Source organism: Motacilla alba, chromosome 10 (assembly GCF_015832195.1).
Source record: "Motacilla alba alba isolate MOTALB_02 chromosome 10, Motacilla_alba_V1.0_pri, whole genome shotgun sequence".
Classification (NCBI taxonomy): domain Eukaryota; kingdom Metazoa; phylum Chordata; class Aves; order Passeriformes; family Motacillidae; genus Motacilla; species Motacilla alba.
Window position 1 is genome coordinate 10,803,478 of NC_052025.1, and position 17,147 is coordinate 10,820,624.

At 41.0% G+C, this 17,147-nt stretch overlaps 2 protein-coding genes across 2 annotated transcripts in view; both read left to right on the plus strand.

The window, feature by feature from the left end:
- Positions 1–347: 347 nt before the first annotated feature.
- GATM (glycine amidinotransferase) lies at positions 348–13,208 on the plus strand. Its single transcript, XM_038146886.1, has 9 exons — positions 348–496; positions 874–1,089; positions 5,298–5,493; positions 6,642–6,832; positions 8,118–8,255; positions 8,549–8,713; positions 10,432–10,495; positions 10,596–10,712; positions 12,159–13,208. The coding sequence occupies exons 1-9, from the start codon at positions 428–430 to the stop codon at positions 12,269–12,271; spliced, it is 1,269 nt and encodes a 422-aa protein (XP_038002814.1). The 5' UTR covers positions 348–427; the 3' UTR covers positions 12,272–13,208.
- Positions 13,209–13,340: 132 nt separating this feature from the next.
- Positions 13,341–17,147, plus strand: part of LOC119705000 (high affinity cAMP-specific and IBMX-insensitive 3',5'-cyclic phosphodiesterase 8A-like) — a 161,846-nt gene continuing 158,039 nt past the window's right edge. Inside the window, exon 1 of the mRNA XM_038146879.1 lies at positions 13,341–17,112. The gene's annotated coding sequence lies outside the window, so the exon portion shown is untranslated. The remainder of the gene's footprint in view (positions 17,113–17,147) is intronic.

A 17,147-nucleotide genomic window follows, 5' to 3' on the forward strand; every position in this document is an offset into this window, starting at 1 on the left:
GGGCGGAGCCGGGGGAGCCGAGCCGGGAGCTGGGGGAGCCGGGCCGGGCGGAGCCGGGGGAGCCGGGGGAGCCGAGCAAAGAGCTGGGGGAGCGGGGCCGGGCGGAGCCGGGGGAGCCGAGCCGGGAGCTGGGGGAGCCGGGCCGGGCGGAGCCGGGGGAGCCGGGGGAGCCGAGCAAAGAGCTGGGGGAGCGGGGCCGGGCGGAGCCGGGGGAGCCGAGCCGGGAGCTGGGGGAGCCGGGCCGGGCGGAGCCGGGGGAGCCGGGGGAGCCGAGCCGGGCGGAGCCGGGGGAGCCGGGCGGGGAGCAGGGGGAGCCGAGCCGGGCGGAGCCGGGGGAGCCGGGCGGGCGCTGTCCCCGGGCGGGGCGGGCCGGGCGCACATAAAGCGGGGCCAGCCCGTCCCGTCCCGTCGTGTCGGGCCGGCGGCGATGCTGCGAGTGCGGTGCCTGCGCGGGGGCAGCCGGGGGGCCGAGGCAGCGCATTACATCGGCTCGAGGGTTGGTGCCGCGCACATCGGGGCTGGGGATGCTCCGCGGGCCGGGTCCCCTTCGCCGGGCGCTCCGAGCCTTGACGGGAGGTGCGGGACGGCCGCGGGCTGAGGCTCACCCAGCATCCTCCCTCCCCTGTCTGCCAGTGCCGTGTTCCGACCTCCTTACCCTTCTAAACCGAGTGTATCTTAAAAGGCAGAATTTCCTTTAAGCATCTGCTAGGCTGAGAATAAATTAGAGTGGCTGTAACACGCCGTGTTTCTGTTAATACTTCAAATAACATGCATTGCTTTTGGATTATAGTGTTAAGGCATTTATGGGCTGAGCCATAGCTTTTTTGCCTTTTGTAAGAGAAGCATAATTTTCGTTCTTATTTTTATTTTAAGCTTCGAGGAGCCTTTACAGGATGGGTGCAGCGAACTTTCCAGAGCACCCAGGCAGCTGCGGCCTCGCAGAACACCTGTGCTGCTGAGGACAAGGCTGCAAGCCCTGTGCCCAAGGACTGTCTTGTTTGCTCATACAATGAATGGGACCCACTGGAAGAGGTCATTGTGGGAAGAGCTGAAAATGCTTGTGTCCCGCCTTTTTCTGTGGAGGTTAAGGTAAACAATAAAAACTAACCTTAAATAGAAAATGTGGAATTTATATCTAAAATTTACCTAAGCTTTACAATGCATAAGGTGTGGTGCTTACTCTTGGGAATTCTTCTTCAAGGTAGCTGTTTACATCTGTGAAACTTTATAGCATAGCGGTGTTGGTGAGGGATGTGCTTTTTTCTTTGGACTTTCAACTGAAGTAGCTGTTTGAACAGAAGTCACTAGCAGAGACAACCTCTAATATATGTAATACAGCCCTGATGTTATCAAAGTACACACACAAACTTTTGAGACAGCTGGACTGATGAAACTTTAATTTGGCTTAAAGCTAAGTAGGGTTACAGCTTGAAAAAAAAGTGTTGTTTTCTACTTAATAGTCTGAGCAAGGCTGAGTTCTGTAGCTGTAGACCAACAGGACTCTTGTGTTAGACAGCCCTGAAATAGTTTACTGGAACTCCTGTGTGCTACAGTAAATAATTTGTGGAAATACATAGTCCACTGTTCATTCAGGGTTTTTCTGTGCCTAAAACTGCATCAGCAACCTAAATAACTCCATTATTCTTTCTTCTCTGGAATCTTGCATTTAAAACAGTAATACTCAAATAGTGGACTTGCTCCAGATTTTTGTGTTCTTCACCTGGACTTTAAAGTTGCTGAATGTGTGTGTTACCTGCATTTGTGGGCATGTTCTTGAATCTTTTGTTATTACAGTACAGCACTACCTGCAGGGCAGCATGTAATCCATGGCTATCATAGCAAAATGAGCTGGCACATGGCTTCTACCCTAAGAGACCTCAGTCAAAATTTAAAGGATAGCCTGACAAAGTTGATTCAGTTAAAAAAAAAAAAAAAAAAAAAAAGAAAAGAAAGAAAAAAAGAATTTTTATCTGACATTGAAAGAATGGCAAACAAAGATACTGAAAAGAAGTTTAAAGTGCTGGAAATAGTTGTTCAGAGAAAGTTTGAGATGTACTTGTATGGAAGACTTCTCTCCCCTTAGTCATATATATATATATATATATATATATATATATATATACACACATATATACACACACACATACAGAATCTGTGTCATGTTTTTCAGAGACTCCAAAGATATCCTAGCAGCTTCAGAGAAGGAGGTGAATGAGGGTTAGCATTTCTAGTATACAAGTGAATGTATGTGCATTTCTGTAGGACTGACATAATGAATGTACAGAAAGAGTAAGGAAAACAATGTCTAACATTTTACATTGTGATGTTAAATGAGGCAAAATTCAGCTCCTTAGCAGTGGGCAGGGGCTTGCTTTAGCACCAGAAAACATATTTCAAGTGTCTAACTTGCTGAAGTGGCACATGCTACACAGGTTTTGCTGCCTATTAAGCCACAGCTACTCACAATAGGTCAGAACTTCACTTTCTTTAACAAGTGATATCAAAAGCTCAGTGAGGAATGTCAAAGTATAGGATGACCTCTGCAATTCAAATACCTGTGACTTAGAGTTAAAGCAAGATTTAAATTTGCTTTTTGTCAGTTGCCACGTCCACATCAAGTAATGGGAACAGAACCAATTTGAGATATGGTTTCCTCTAATTTTCTCTGCTTTTGTCTTAAATATTGCTGTAGAAACTGCAGCAGTAGCACCGGGAGGGTGTTGCTGAATAATACAAGCAGTAGTCCAGTCCTACCTTGACATTAATATTATTATTAATTAACAGATTCATGGTTGTTTAAATCTCCATGTGGCCAAGAGGTAAGGTGTGTCCTGTTCCTGCCCCTGTGAGCAGTGAAACTAGAGCTGATGGGTGTCATGTGCTGTCTGCTGAGTCCATGAGGGGCACTGCTTATAAAAACTGCAGTTTAAAACTGATGCATTCTACACTTTTATGGAAAATTCAAAGCTTTGGACCCGAGACACTCAAAAAAATGTATCTCAAATGATAGCAGTTTGGTAAATACTTGTGTTGAGATAGTGTTTTAAGATTGTATGTGTGTTTATTTGCTAAATATTTAAATGCAGGAAGTATGGCTGCATTCAGCACTCTGTTCTACTTTGAGACAAGGGTTTGGTATACTCAAGTGTTTTTGCTGTGATGTGGGAATGATGTGCTTGGCATAAGAAGGAGGAAGGAAGGAATTGAATAAGGAGCCCTGAATCTCTGATGAATATTAATGAGCTGACACTTTATTGCATATCCTTTTCAGAGCTTGAAACAGGCTATGCAGAGGTAAATACAATTATTGAAAACTTGAAAAATCTTAACATTAATTAGGAGGATGTCCTGTTTGAATCAGCACTGCAATGAAAAATCCCACAACTGAGATGTTTTCTGAAGCAGTTGTGTCAAGCAGTTGAACTTTATAGCTTTGTATTCTGTAATGCTCTTCAGTACATTTTGTGAATAATAATGCATTTTGGGTGGGGAATATTATTACCACTGATCCTTATATCTTGAGTAAGAAGATGAGAGTGTGTACATGTGTTTACAACTGAATAAGGCAAAAAGAATTTTGATCTGAATTTAGGTTTTAATATCCTAAATTTATTAACTGTCTTTACTAGGTTAATGGTACATTTTGACAATGTTAATTATTTTCCATTACAAATGTTTAAAGCAACTATAAGGAACAATAATGCTATTTCTTAAGGACAGTCTTTCCTACAACACTTTTAAATTTCTTACTGAAAAGAAATAGTTTGTTTTGAATGTTGTTTTTTCTGTGTCTTATCCATGGTCCTTTTTGAACACTCTGAACTGACTTGTATGTCTATGACCAAAGGGGCCTGAAATGTCAACTGGTTTGCTATGAAATACATGTCCCAGCCATTTACCCTTTTCCCAGTTATTTGGAAGGCAGGGAATGAGAGTCGTGTTATAGTGCTAACCTTTATTCTGTTGTAACTTAAAGATTACACCGTCCCATTAGTGCAACACAAGTGTGGCTCCTCAGGTTTGAAAAAAAGCAGAGAGGAGCTGCAGCTCTTAGGGATTGATGATATTCACATACACCATGGCTGGCTCTGAAAATAACCAGCTTCAATCCACAGGACGAATTTATCCCATTAGCAGAACATGTCTCCATAGGAATGCTGAGCACTTCATGTCATCTGCATGTGACTTCTGACCAGCTGGCAAGTTTGAGGTGCTCAAATTACCCAAGACCTCACTTACAGAAAAAGAACAAATTCTCTCAGGAAGGATGGGAAGAAGCTTCAGTACTGGAGGAGCAGGATGGCCATGCTGAGGCTCTCTGTGTAAATGTTAAGGCTGAATTTTCTTTCTTCTCTCTTACCTCTATACCATGAGGCAAGTCTGCAAAACAGCAGAGGGAACAGCCTGGATTGTTAAAGGAGATCAGGCATGCCTTCAGATGGATGGCCTTGCCTGCTCAGGGCATCAGGAACATCATCACTCTGACTTTGGGGGAACATTATGTTATGGGAGGTGGTCAGGACTGCAGTGTCAGGAGACAACCTCATGTTTGGAAGGGCAGTTTCTTCTGTATCCTCTTGCTGTTTCTCCAACTTGCTGTGATTCCAGAAGGGCTCCATATGCACTTTCATCTCAGCTAACTCTGACATGACAGAGGAACATCAGATACATCAAAATGAAGCAGCATCATTTGTTTTGATTATATGTCTGGTTTTACTTACCCATGAGAACTGGGATGTTATTTTGAATTTGTTTTTAATTTAAGAAGGCTATCGCAGCATTTCAGAAGAGGATTTAGGTCTGTAAATGTTGAACACTTAATCCAACTCCAGCAGGTGAATTTAGGATCTTTTGCCTCCTCTAGACTGCTGCTGCACCTTCTGCCAAACAAGGCATGTTACCTGCACTTGGGATGGCTTTAGAATTTCTGATGTCACCACTGTGACATTACTGAAGTGAGGTTGTAAGAAGGTGACTACAGATGTGTGCATTTTGCAGATAAGCTCAAGGTTGTTTTAATTTAAATAGCCTTATTAAATAGAGAGTCTTCAGTGTTTGCCATATTTGGTGTGTTTGCAAAAGTGTTCTGTAAGAGGGACCAAATGGCCACTTGGCAACACTAGTCACTCAATACTTACTGAAGTGTAATGCAGTCAAAATATTGCAGGAACAGATAAAATGCACACTCAAACATATTGGGATCAAGAACAAGAAACTTTAAACTTTAAGAATTGCATCTATTTCACTCCAAAATAACTGGCGCTTGTTCTTTGTCACTTCATGTCCTTTTGTTCTAGGCAAACACATATGAAAAATATTGGGGATTTTACCAGAAATTTGGAGGCCAGGGTTTCCCCAAAGACCATTTAAAAAAAGCTATTGCTGAAATTGAAGAGATGTGCAATATTTTGAAGGGAGAAGGTGTTATTGTCAAGAGGCCTGATCCAATTGACTGGTCTGTGAAGTATAAAACACCTGATTTTGAGTCTACAGGTAAATATTTTTCCATTATTGAAGGTCTTGTCTGTTTAGCTGTTGTCTGAGACATTTTGGATGTCATCTAGTCTACCTTCTAGCTAGGAGCAGGATTATCACCAGCACTAAGTGAGCTCAGTGACTGTTTTCTGTAGCTAAGACTTGGAAGATCTCCAGGGATGGAGATTCTGCCACCTGATTTACTGACCAGCTTCAATGCTGGGTGAATTTCCTGATGGAAGACCTTTGCCTGACACCCAGCCTGAACTTCTCTTGCCAGGTTCCCTCTCTATGTTGTCACTGCCACTGCCAAGGAGTGCTAATCTGTCACGGCCCTCAAAGTGTCTGTAGAATGTTTCTGCTTTGTCCCCTGCATGAAAGTCAAGTGCTCAAAGTCCCTCTGACCCTCTTGATAGCTCTTTGTTGGCTCCTGGAGTTGCATCCATCTTAAACTATGGAAGACAAAACAGTTGGAGGCAACACTTTGCCTGGAAGATTGTTGCAAGTGTCAAGGAAATGTGAATGTCTCTTTACCTACACACATTCCTGCATGGATGATTATCTCCAGTGAGAGCACACTGGCTCACCAAGCTTTGCATCAAGTGTAGTCCTCAGGCTTCTTTCATGTAAAATATATTTTAAATTTTTTCTAGTGGAATTCACATTCATCGAGGAACAGATAATGTTAAGGAAAAGTCTAATGGACTGCTTTCTGTGCTAGTTCTGTGTTCCATCAAATTCCTCCTCTGTGCTAATACTTTTTAAAAGGATACTATCTAAAGAAATGCTGTCCACTTGGAAAATTTGCTGCCCATAATCACTTTTTAAAGTCATCTGGGTAATGCATAAGCCTTGGTCTAGGTAATTTTCATTAGCCAAGTTATGAAGTGGAGGTTTGATGGTGGATGATTTTCATCTAGCTGTGAATCTGTTATGAGTGGAGCTTTGTAGCAAAAGTTCTATGTATTTTGAATGAAAAATATTACTTTGAAAAATTACTGAGGAATGTAAGGACTTGATATTATGTGCTGGCTTCCTCACATTGCTTAGAATTATTTTTGCCATTATTTTGGATAGAAATAATGGTAAAAAGAAAGGGAAAAGTGCCTGAGCAGAAAGATATGAGAAAGGCATATTTTTCTCATTAATGGCCACTTTCCTTTCAGGTATGTATGGTGCCATGCCAAGAGACATCCTGTTAGTGGTGGGAAATGAAATTATTGAAGCACCTATGGCTTGGCGTGCTCGGTTCTTTGAGTACAGGGCCTATAGACGACTAATCAAAGATTATTTCAACAGTGGTGCTAAGTGGACAACTGCCCCAAAACCCACAATGGCAGATGAACTCTATGATCAGGTACTATTCTAAATTTCCTTCAGAAATTCAGTTCTCAATATACAGAATTTTGTTGATAGTTTCAACCTGATATTTAGGATTCAGAAAATTGTGAGGAGGAATGGCACAAAACAACTCTGGAGATTTTTTTTTTTTTTCTAATGTATGCAAACATGCTGCAGCCTTTCCAGCTGAAACTCAGTGTGTGCATTTGGAGAACAAGGAACAGGAAGTTGTGTCTACTAAATTCCTCTGCTTTGAATTGTTTTGGTTACTGGCTGTAACTGAGCATTACTAAAGAGGAAGGAATGCTAGAAAAACATCACAGAGATTACTTTCAAGAATAAAGATTCCCTGAGAATGTCCATATGTCCTGGGTGCATTAGAAAAGTGGAAAATAATATATTATTTTGTCACAGAAAAAAATCCCAACTCATAATCCTTATTTTGCATGATTGGTATTTTGAAAGTTACATAAAAGAAATAGTGAAGGATCTAAACTGTATTTACCTTCCAAATATTTTAGTGAATAGTTTCTTAATTTTTTTCCTAATAATTTTGACCTGGACAATTTTGGTAGTTTCCTATAAGCCCCCAAATGCATCAGAACCTTGGTGACAGCATTTACAAATGCAGTGAACCAGTTGTGAAATGATTGCAACTTTTTGGGAACAATGTCATCAATGATACAAAGGAGACTTTGTTAAACAAAATTTCCTTAGAGTCACCTTCAGTATTAGAAATCTTCTAGAGCCTGTAATTATTCATGTGGTATTTTTAATTTGTGCTGGATTTTTACATCTCACTTGTTCTGAATTGCCTTGTTTAATTTTAAAATTATTTGTAATAATAAAGATCCATCTTCTAGCTTGAAGTTCTGCTGCATTCCAAAATGTGGAAAACCTAAGGAGTCCTGTTAGGAAATAGCTTCCAGTCCAGTATCTGTTAGGAAATAGCTTCCAGTCCAGTATTTCTGTCACTGTGCAGTGATTTGTTGGACTGGTATTAAACTCCTGGTAATGAATACTTTTGATCTGATTCTGAAGAGCAATTAATTTCTTGATATAACTCTTGTCTCTTATCTCATGACCTATTGTTGAATGTGTTTAAAGCCTTTCACTTTTATGTCCACACTTAGATTTTCTTTTCTATTCTAATAAGAAGTAACCAAAACCACCTCCAAGGAACACACTAGCTATCAATATTAACACATTTTCCTAATTTCAAATTGTTCCCTACTAGCAAATTATTTGAGAACTTTCTTTTAACATGTCCAACCTAAAGTTGTTCTCTTCTCTACACCCAGAATTATCCAATCCACTCTGTTGAAGACAGGCATAAACTGGCTGCTCAGGGAAAATTTGTAACTACTGAATTTGAGCCATGCTTTGATGCTGCTGACTTCATTAGAGCTGGAAGAGATATCTTTGTACAAAGGAGCCAGGTAAACAAAGCTTTCTTTCAACAGTTTTGGTATCTGTCATAGAGACTGGTATTCTCTCTTTTAAAATTCCTGCGCAGTGTTAAAATAAGAGACTTGGCAAAAGAAATTGCTCTCCATAGAATGCTTGATCTACAGGATAAGACTGCCTTCCAGGTAAAGAGGGGTTAGCTGAAGACATGCAATTCTCTATTATATTTGCTTTAAATATTTAATGAAATAAAACCTTGGACAAAATAAACTTGGATGCAGTTTATATTCTAGCCTAGTAAAGCTTAATTTGTCCTGTTTTTCAGGTTACAAACTACATGGGTATTGAATGGATGAGGCGACACCTTGCACCAGACTACAGAGTACATGTAATATCCTTTAAGGATCCCAACCCTATGCACATCGATGCCACTTTTAACATCATTGGGCCTGGTCTTGTGCTCTCTAACCCAGACCGTCCCTGCCATCAGGTGAGAGTGTACAAGGGGGGAAGGTGTTCAGTGTTTAAAAGCCACTCAGCTGGGTTAGCTCCCTGCTGGGTAATTACTGTTCCACACATTCCACTGTCTGCCGCTTCCTGGGTCCATGGTTCAATATGATGGAAGTAATCTAATTTTTAATGATGTTTCAAAGCAAGCACCTGGGATGTGCTGCTTCTCTGAACACTTCCACTGCTTAAATACTTCAGTTGCATCCTCGGAGAAACTGAAGGGCTTCTGCTGCTCAGGTGACAAATCTCCCTTTTTATTCCTATTTTGGAAGCCTCTTCTTTGATGTTAATTGAACCAATGGCAGGAAGCTGATAGTTGCTCAGGCTTTCAGCTTTGAATACCTTCTGAAAAGTAGGGAAGAGGAGAGATTTGGAAAACCTGCCACCACACTGAGAAAAAGCTAATATTGCCGAGCAGCACAATGAGATCAGAAAGCCTTCTAGAGAGCAAGAGCTCATCTCTGTTACAGTAGTGTTACTGCCCTGCAGTGCTTGAGGATTTTAGTGAGGATCCCCGTGGCTTCAGAAGCTGTACAACCAGAGGGGAACGGCTGAGCTGACCCTGAATCGGAGGGACAGAGCTGGGTGCTGCCACTGCGGAGCCATGTGCAGAGCACAGCTCCTGGCAGCAGCGTCAGTCTCTTCTAGCAAGTGCTTTCAGTGCAAACAGTCTGATTGAATTACTGCCTCCTTCAGCATCCATTCCGGGAATATAATTTTAAAAACAATCTTATTTTTTTCCTCCCCTTTTCCCTTCCACAGTTTTTTGTAGTGTTACTTGGAAGAGGATGTTCTTCTTGGTCTCCTTGTATTAAAGCCATGTCCTGGGACTTTTTTCAGGGAAAACTGCTGTCTGTGTCGATAGAAAAGATAAATGCAGCTTGCTTTCACAAAAAACTGGTTTGGCCGTTCTGGATGCCCGGGAAGCGGTGGGGGTGTGTGTGAATGGTGCCGATGAAAGGGGGCTTTTCTTGAATGGTGCCGATGAAAGGGAGCTTTTCTTTAAAATCCTGGCAGGCCGGGCTGGGTATTAGGTGTTCAGGACTGGAGCTCCGCCTCGTGGTAACGCTGGAGCACCCGCGAATACTCTTCCAACTATTCTGACAATGGAGATGAAAAGTGAATTCTCCTTTGCCAAATTATCCTCCTTTTAATTTTAACTTAATTGTGTAAATCTTAGAGACATAAATTATTCCTTGGGATGCCCTTACATTGTTCTCTTTGTTAAATGAACTGCATAATTATTTTCTTATGAAGTGTGAAGGAAAGGCAATTTTGTGTTATTTCTGATGGGTTTGTTTTTAGAAACATCAGTGTAACTCATATTAATGGCTTTTATAATAATATGGGAAGAAATAACACAAAAACAAGATAGTTGAATGTGTTTCAGTTGTTACCAATACATTTACTTTACAAGCTCCAAACTGTAAATGCTACCTTTTGACTTGAACATATCTATCATGTAAAAAACCCAATAGAAATAAATGCTATTGGTATGCAAAATCTAAAAACACTTTTAAAAAATGCTTGTATGAAAGCTGGGTTTGTAGATGAAGCCTGAATGAGGACCAGAATAGTGAACTGAGATCAGGGTATGTCATGCATATTGGAATATTCTGGGAAAATCTGGCATAGGTTGGAGACTTAATGTGATACTCTAAGAACCCTCTTGAGAATATATTTAAATTACTCTTCCAGATTGAGCTCTTCAAGAAAGCTGGCTGGACTGTGATTCAACCCCCAGTGCCACTCATCCCAGATGGTATAGTCACCCTTCCTTTCCCAAGGATTCCAAGAGTACTCTTAAGGGTATTAATAAGGAATAACATTGATACAGTACAAGGTTTATTCTCCTGTTTTAGATCACCCACTGTGGATGTCTTCTAAGTGGCTCTCCATGAATGTCCTGATGCTGGATGAGAAACGTGTGATGGTGGATGCCAATGAGACATCGATTCAGAAGATGTTTGAAAAGCTGGGTATGTCTAACACACTTCTACATACACTTACAAGAACATTATTGTGCTACCAGCAGGGGTAAATGGAGGTTTCACTCAAAGCAGACAGCACTGGAAAAAGTACTCAAACAGCTGGATTAGCAAGTAAGAATAGTTCAGTGATTTTTTCCCCTGAATACTTCAGTCATAGAAATATGGTCTTCTTTTGCCCCCTACAGCTTGCAGCACATGAAGGTATGAGCAGCAACTAAAGTTATTGCTAGGATGCCTTTGAATGAGCTTTGTAAAAGATCAAGACTGTAACTGTAAACTGTAAACTGTCCAGTTTGAGGTCAACATCTGTCTTGCAGAGGTTGAGTGCACCTATTGCTGAATGATATAGAGTTGAGAATCCATCACTGCCAAAATTCTTTCAGATTTTTCTAGTTGCAAACCCATTGTCCTTTAAAATGTCAAATTAAGATCGCTTAACCCAGGTATTTCTGCTCATTTAAGGAGAATCTCAGTCCTGTGAGATGTAACTTCATAATAGTGTGGAATTCCTTCAGATATGCAGTGACAGGAGAACTGTAGTTGAATATAAAATATGGAAGTCTTATTATGCACAGCTGCTCAGTCTCAGGTTGTTTTATTGCATGAGCAAAGAGTGGAGGATTTAAAAATACTTGAAAGTACTTAAAGAATGAGGCTATTAATGCTAATCATGGCTTATCTTTCACCCTTGAACTTCACAGTCTGTGCAAGTTCTAAATAAACTCTGGTAGTCAAAAGGTTTGTAGGACTGAGATGGTTCTGCTTGGAACAAAAATATTGCTGAGGTAGAGTCCACTGAGCTGCTCCTGAGCTCCTGAAAGTGCTGAGAAGAAAAAAGGCAAACTCTGTAAGAGAGAAGTTGTCTGATCCTTCTGTTGGGACTTTGTATAAGCTGAGCCACAGCTGAAACATCCATCAGAGCTGAAAAGAAGGGGTAGGAAGCTTTACCTAGGTAGTAAGAGCCTCTTTTCCCTTTCAGAGAAAAAGGGAGTCAGAGCTATCTACCTTGAATACTTCTTTTCTTGAGAGACACTTAAAAGAGCACATTCAGTGTCCGAATCATAAATGCTTACACGTATTTATGAAAATGCGTCCTGATCATATATTGTAGCAGAATTTCAGCTAATTCTTCACACTGCAAAGCCTGAGTTTATCTTTTTAGTACTGGCACATCATAACACATCAGACACTGGCTGTGCTCTAGGCCCTGTGTAATCTTGAGGGTATCACCAGAATAGACAAGCCAGTTATGTTCCTAGTTTGTTCTCTGCCTAGAATTTGGGAAAACAAATTCTTAACTAACTAGTAGCAAATACCTTCCACATTTACATCCAGCCATGTGATCTGATAGAGTATCATCTAATGTTCTGATCAGAGTTTGCCATGCGAAGTTGAGAATCTAATTTTAAAGCGTGCCTTGTATGTTTCTTCCAGGCATTTCTACAATTAAAGTGAACATTCGCCACGCCAATTCTCTGGGAGGCGGCTTCCACTGCTGGACGTGTGACATCCGCCGCCGTGGCACCCTGCAGTCCTACTTTGACTAGGAATGAGCCCAGTAGCTAGCAATGGTTCAGCTTCTAAAATAGGCTTAGGAAATGAGCAAATCACTGTCACGCTTGTTAAAATGACTGCATGAGCTCTAGTCCTTGGTAAGTGGTGTCCTCATAATGGTCTGGGTAATGTTTTATTCTTAAATACCCTTCACTTTCAGTAGGATAATTGAAACTACTTCCATCAGCAACACAGGTTTTCTGGCTGCCTTTTTGAAAGACATCCTTCATCTATGAAACCTTTTCACATTGGCTTTGAATGTAAAAGCTTGACAGGATAGCTAAAAGGTCTTGCTAGAATAGCTTGGCCACTAATACTGGATATCTACCTCTGTCTAGTTACCTTATCAAATAGGCAGCTTGAAATGTGAAACTTGAGTAAACTTTTCTTATTCCTTTTAACCACTTCATTTTTCTAATATATTCATGTCTAATGAAGTTGAAATAGATACAACTGTATAGATCTCTTAGGGAACCAAGTAATTTTATCATGTTTTTCATATCTAGCCATACAGATATTTACAGAGAATTTTCAGTATGATCCAACTTTTAAGACATGTTCACTTACTTGGCATGTTCTTCTACATTTTCTTCTGATGCATGTCATGCACCTGAGTACTTTTTTATATTGCTTTTTGTATTGCTGAAATTGGGTTTTATTTAACTTTTAAGTGTACAAATGATAGCTAATATTCTGCTTGTACAGGTTTCACTCTGAGTTGTTTACATAACTTAAAAGGAGGCACAAAAAAAACCCCCAACAATAACTCCTCCCCCCAACTTTTAGCTTCTGACATCTTACAACCCGGACTTCCTTCAGCTGTAGCAGATACAGAAATATGTATCAAACATGCCTGATGCCGTGGAGGAATTTGAGTTTTGATTCCTGAACATGTACTTTTTATGCTAATAAAGTTTTTTGCATTCTCAATTTGTTGCCTTTCTGTTAATGTGCAAGTATGAAATGTCTGGATGGATACAAAATCCGCATGGAATTTTTTTCCCCTGTAAAACAGGTAACATCTTAAACTCTTGTATAATGCAGTAAACCTTTGTAGTGTATTACTCATATACCATGTTTCTACTTCTGTTTTTCACAGAGGTGTGACTGTTGGGGGAAAGTACCACTGATATTTCTTGCTACACTGTGGAGGAATCTACTCTTACAATGCAGTATGCCCTGACAGAAAAGATGTCAGGCAGAATATGCTCACATACAAGCTGTATGGCCATATTTTGGAGAGTTGGGTAGGGATAAACAGGTCAAATATCAACAATCTAGAATGCTTTGACATATGGAAAGAGGTAATTAGGCAGCTGCCAGCATTTAACAAGGTAGAAAGGGTGTCTGTTTTCTCTCTAAAATCAAGGCTTTTTAGACAATGGAAATTTGTCTGTCTTCCTCTAACCAAGCTTTGTTTCTCACTATTGGCACTGGAGCTGGACAGCTGCATTAGGGCAGCATACACAGCAGGCCATCTCTCCCATTGCTGTGCATGCTGCAGTGCCAAAATGTCTGTGTGTCTGTGCTTGGCATAAGATACCACCAGCTATGGCTGAAAGCACTAGAAACTGGCTAAATGTGGATTAATAAGACATGTGCATCCTGGGTGCCTCCATGATTTAGGAGACTATATTTTCATATCATGTTATATGTGACACTCTGGCTTTACAAACATTTCAGCCTTTCCCCAGGTTTTTTTGTTTATCTTACTAATTTTTTTATTTTTAAATCTTAAACTTGCACACAGTAGCAAATCTTTCAGCTTGAACACCACCATTATGTTTCTCAAGTTGTTTGGGTTCTTTTACCTTATCCATGGAACTCTTGACTGGTTTGGGAACAGACTTGTCTCTCTTAACATTCCAGTACTTTAGGGAGTTTTGGATGTTCACCTCATCTTTTTGGGGCATTGGTTGCTGCAGTGACAAACCCAGTGTGATTAGAATTGTGGCCTTGGCCCCTGTGAGGCACTTTGAGAAAAGCATATTCTGGAAATTGCATGAAATGGGATGAGGGCCGAGTTGTTACCAGGTTTCGGTGGGTGTGTCTGTGTGGCACTTAAGGCAACCCAATTCCTCCTGGGCTTTCCCTACAGCTGCAGGGAATGCGCTGCAGAAAAGGTGGTGGTCACTGTGCCTGGGTTGCCTTGCAGCTGCTCCATGACTTTAGGAGAGTATTAACTGTTTTTGTAAAGTCCTGCTGAACCTTTTTCTTCTCAAGTACGGTGTCTTGCCCACCCTGTTTCACATGCTCAATCTTGCCTTCATCTTTTTATGTTCACCACTGTGGCAGGTGAGTATCTAGTTCATTTATGGACTTAGGGTTTGTATCTGTTTTGAGGTGACTTTGTGCTGGTTTTGGCTGGGACATAGCTAATTCTTCACAGTAGCTTGTCTTGGGATTTGTTTTGGATTTGTGCTGGAAACAGTGTTGATAACACAGAGATGTTGCAGTAATTGCTGAGCAGAGCTTTCACAGGGCCAAGGCCTTTTCTGCTCCTCACAAGGAGCTGGGAGGGAACAGAGCTGTGACAGCTGGTCCCAACTGGCCCAAGGAATGCCCCAGACAATCTGGGATATCTATCTCAGCATAGAAAGCATGGGGGAGAGAAGGAGGAAGAGGTGATGTTCGGAGTGGTGGTGTTTGTCTTCTCAAGTCACTGTTAGGTTTGATGGAGCCTTGCTCTCCTGAACAGCCTGCTCATGGAAAGTGGTGAATAGATCCCTTGTTTTGCCTTCCTTGTGTGCACAGCTTTTGCTTTACCATTGAACTGTTTATTTCAACCCATGAGCTTTGTCACTTTTACCTTTCCAGTTCCCCATCTCACCAGGGAAAGTGAGCAAGAGGCTCCATGGGGCTTCGCTGCTGCCTGGGGTAAAACACAGCAGGCTGACAGTTGTTCATTTTGGGCTGTCTCTACATGACTTGGGGTCTGTGGGACCAGGCTCATTTCTTTTCCACTGAACAACCAAAAAATAATCTCTGCCTTTGCACGTCCATAATTTGGGAGTTACTGGGCTGTAGGTGCTGTTAACACAGCTAATTGCAAGCTCTCTCTTAAAATATTTGTTAGTAATGGTGGATTTGTCCCCTCAGTTATCCATGTCTCATTTTGTCCATAAGATGATGTTGATATTCTGACCTTATTGTGAGCTGTATCTAGGACAAGAGAAGTTTAATCTGACACCAAGTAACATATTTTATCCAGGAAATGCTGGCAAATCCCAGTGACAGCAGCACTAGAGGGTGCTGCTGTGACGCCAGTGGCTTTCCTCCAGCCTATCCTAGGGGATGTTTTAGAACCTTCTTTGTTTACTCATCTTGTTTCTGATGACGTTTTGGTCAAAGTCCTTGAAAACACCTCAAGGTTTTTCCCAGCTGTAGATATAATTTGTGTGATGATACATAAAGTATTATTTCTCAGCATCAAAAAAGTTCATATCTATACACATGAAAACAATGGCTCTGAGTGTAGGGACTCAGATGTTTCCTTAAGGGCCAGCTGGATTGTTCAGGCTTATATAGCATGTCAGAAATCAAATCAGGGCCAAATGAGGATAATTGTTGCCTTTTTAAATCTCCCTCACATGGGCTGAGCATCACATGTTTTGACATAGCCTTTAGCTTTAAAATTATGGCCCAGAAGCCACATATTTATAAGATCATTTCCTGTTCTTTTAGATACCTTCTTGGGATTCAGTTATGCCTCCTTTTTAACAAGAAATTAAGACCAAATACTGGTATTTTATTGAGATCCAGTACAGGTGAGGTTTCTGTGGATGATGTGGTCTGTCTTGGCAGTTCATGTTCTGTCAGATTAATTCTAGAGTATTTCCTTCAGTTAATGAATATATACCACTTACTCTTAGAAATATAAAATGTATTTGGAAGAACTAGAATTTAAGATGAACTGGAATCTATTACCATTACCCTTAAAAAATTCCAAGTCATTAGGACAAACTAAATTTAAGTTTCAACAGAAGCAGGAATTGCTTGCAAATTGCACATTTATTTCTTTTGCAAGTTGAAACATCTTCTTGGTAGAACCTCATTTGTGCTGCACTTTTGAACAGCAAATTTAAACCAAATGCTATCTCTCCTGTTTCCTTTTTTGTTTATATTACTTCTGAGTCAGCAAGGCACTGAAATAATTGCTGGGTGTTTATAGGGGTGATGTTTATAGGGTGTTGGGTAAAGTTTGGCCCCATCTAGTTGTAATACTGAACTGTGTTCAGGGGAGCTACAGTTCAGTGACCCAGGTTTTGTTACTCAGCTCATGCAGAGCTGGTGAGGTTTTGTCCTGCAGCTGTCTAGTGAGCAGTACAACTGCATGGGGCACCTGAGTGGAACAGGAAGTGAAAACATATTTGGGGTTTTTAAAATATCATTGAAAGTACCATTACTTAACACTTCATCAGTATTTATCTAATACTTAATACATACAAGTATTTGGTTTACCACAGGCTTTTCTCTCATGGGCGAAAATAGTCATTGCATCCTTCAGTGTGGTTGGCAATAGAGGGTGTGGGCTTGCTGTTCTCAAGAGTCAGAAATTTTGGAGACTGAGAAATTGCATACATCCCTCCTCATTTCAGGGTGAGAATGTGTGAAACCAAATCTCTTTGATCTTGTGGTGGACTGGAGTTTTCTTGGGATTGCTGACATCAAGAGCTGGCAGCTCGTGTTGCAAGGTGTTATGGTGCCTAGGGAATTCTTGAAAAGAAGGGTGAAATGGGAATGATGGTCTTGGTTTGAAACAAGGCATGAAGAAACCTCATTCCTCTGCAAAGCAAAGGCCTCTAAAGGAGTCTTCTGCAGCACCTTGTACAAGGTACCTGACATGGCTTTCTTTGAAGGGACAGGTTT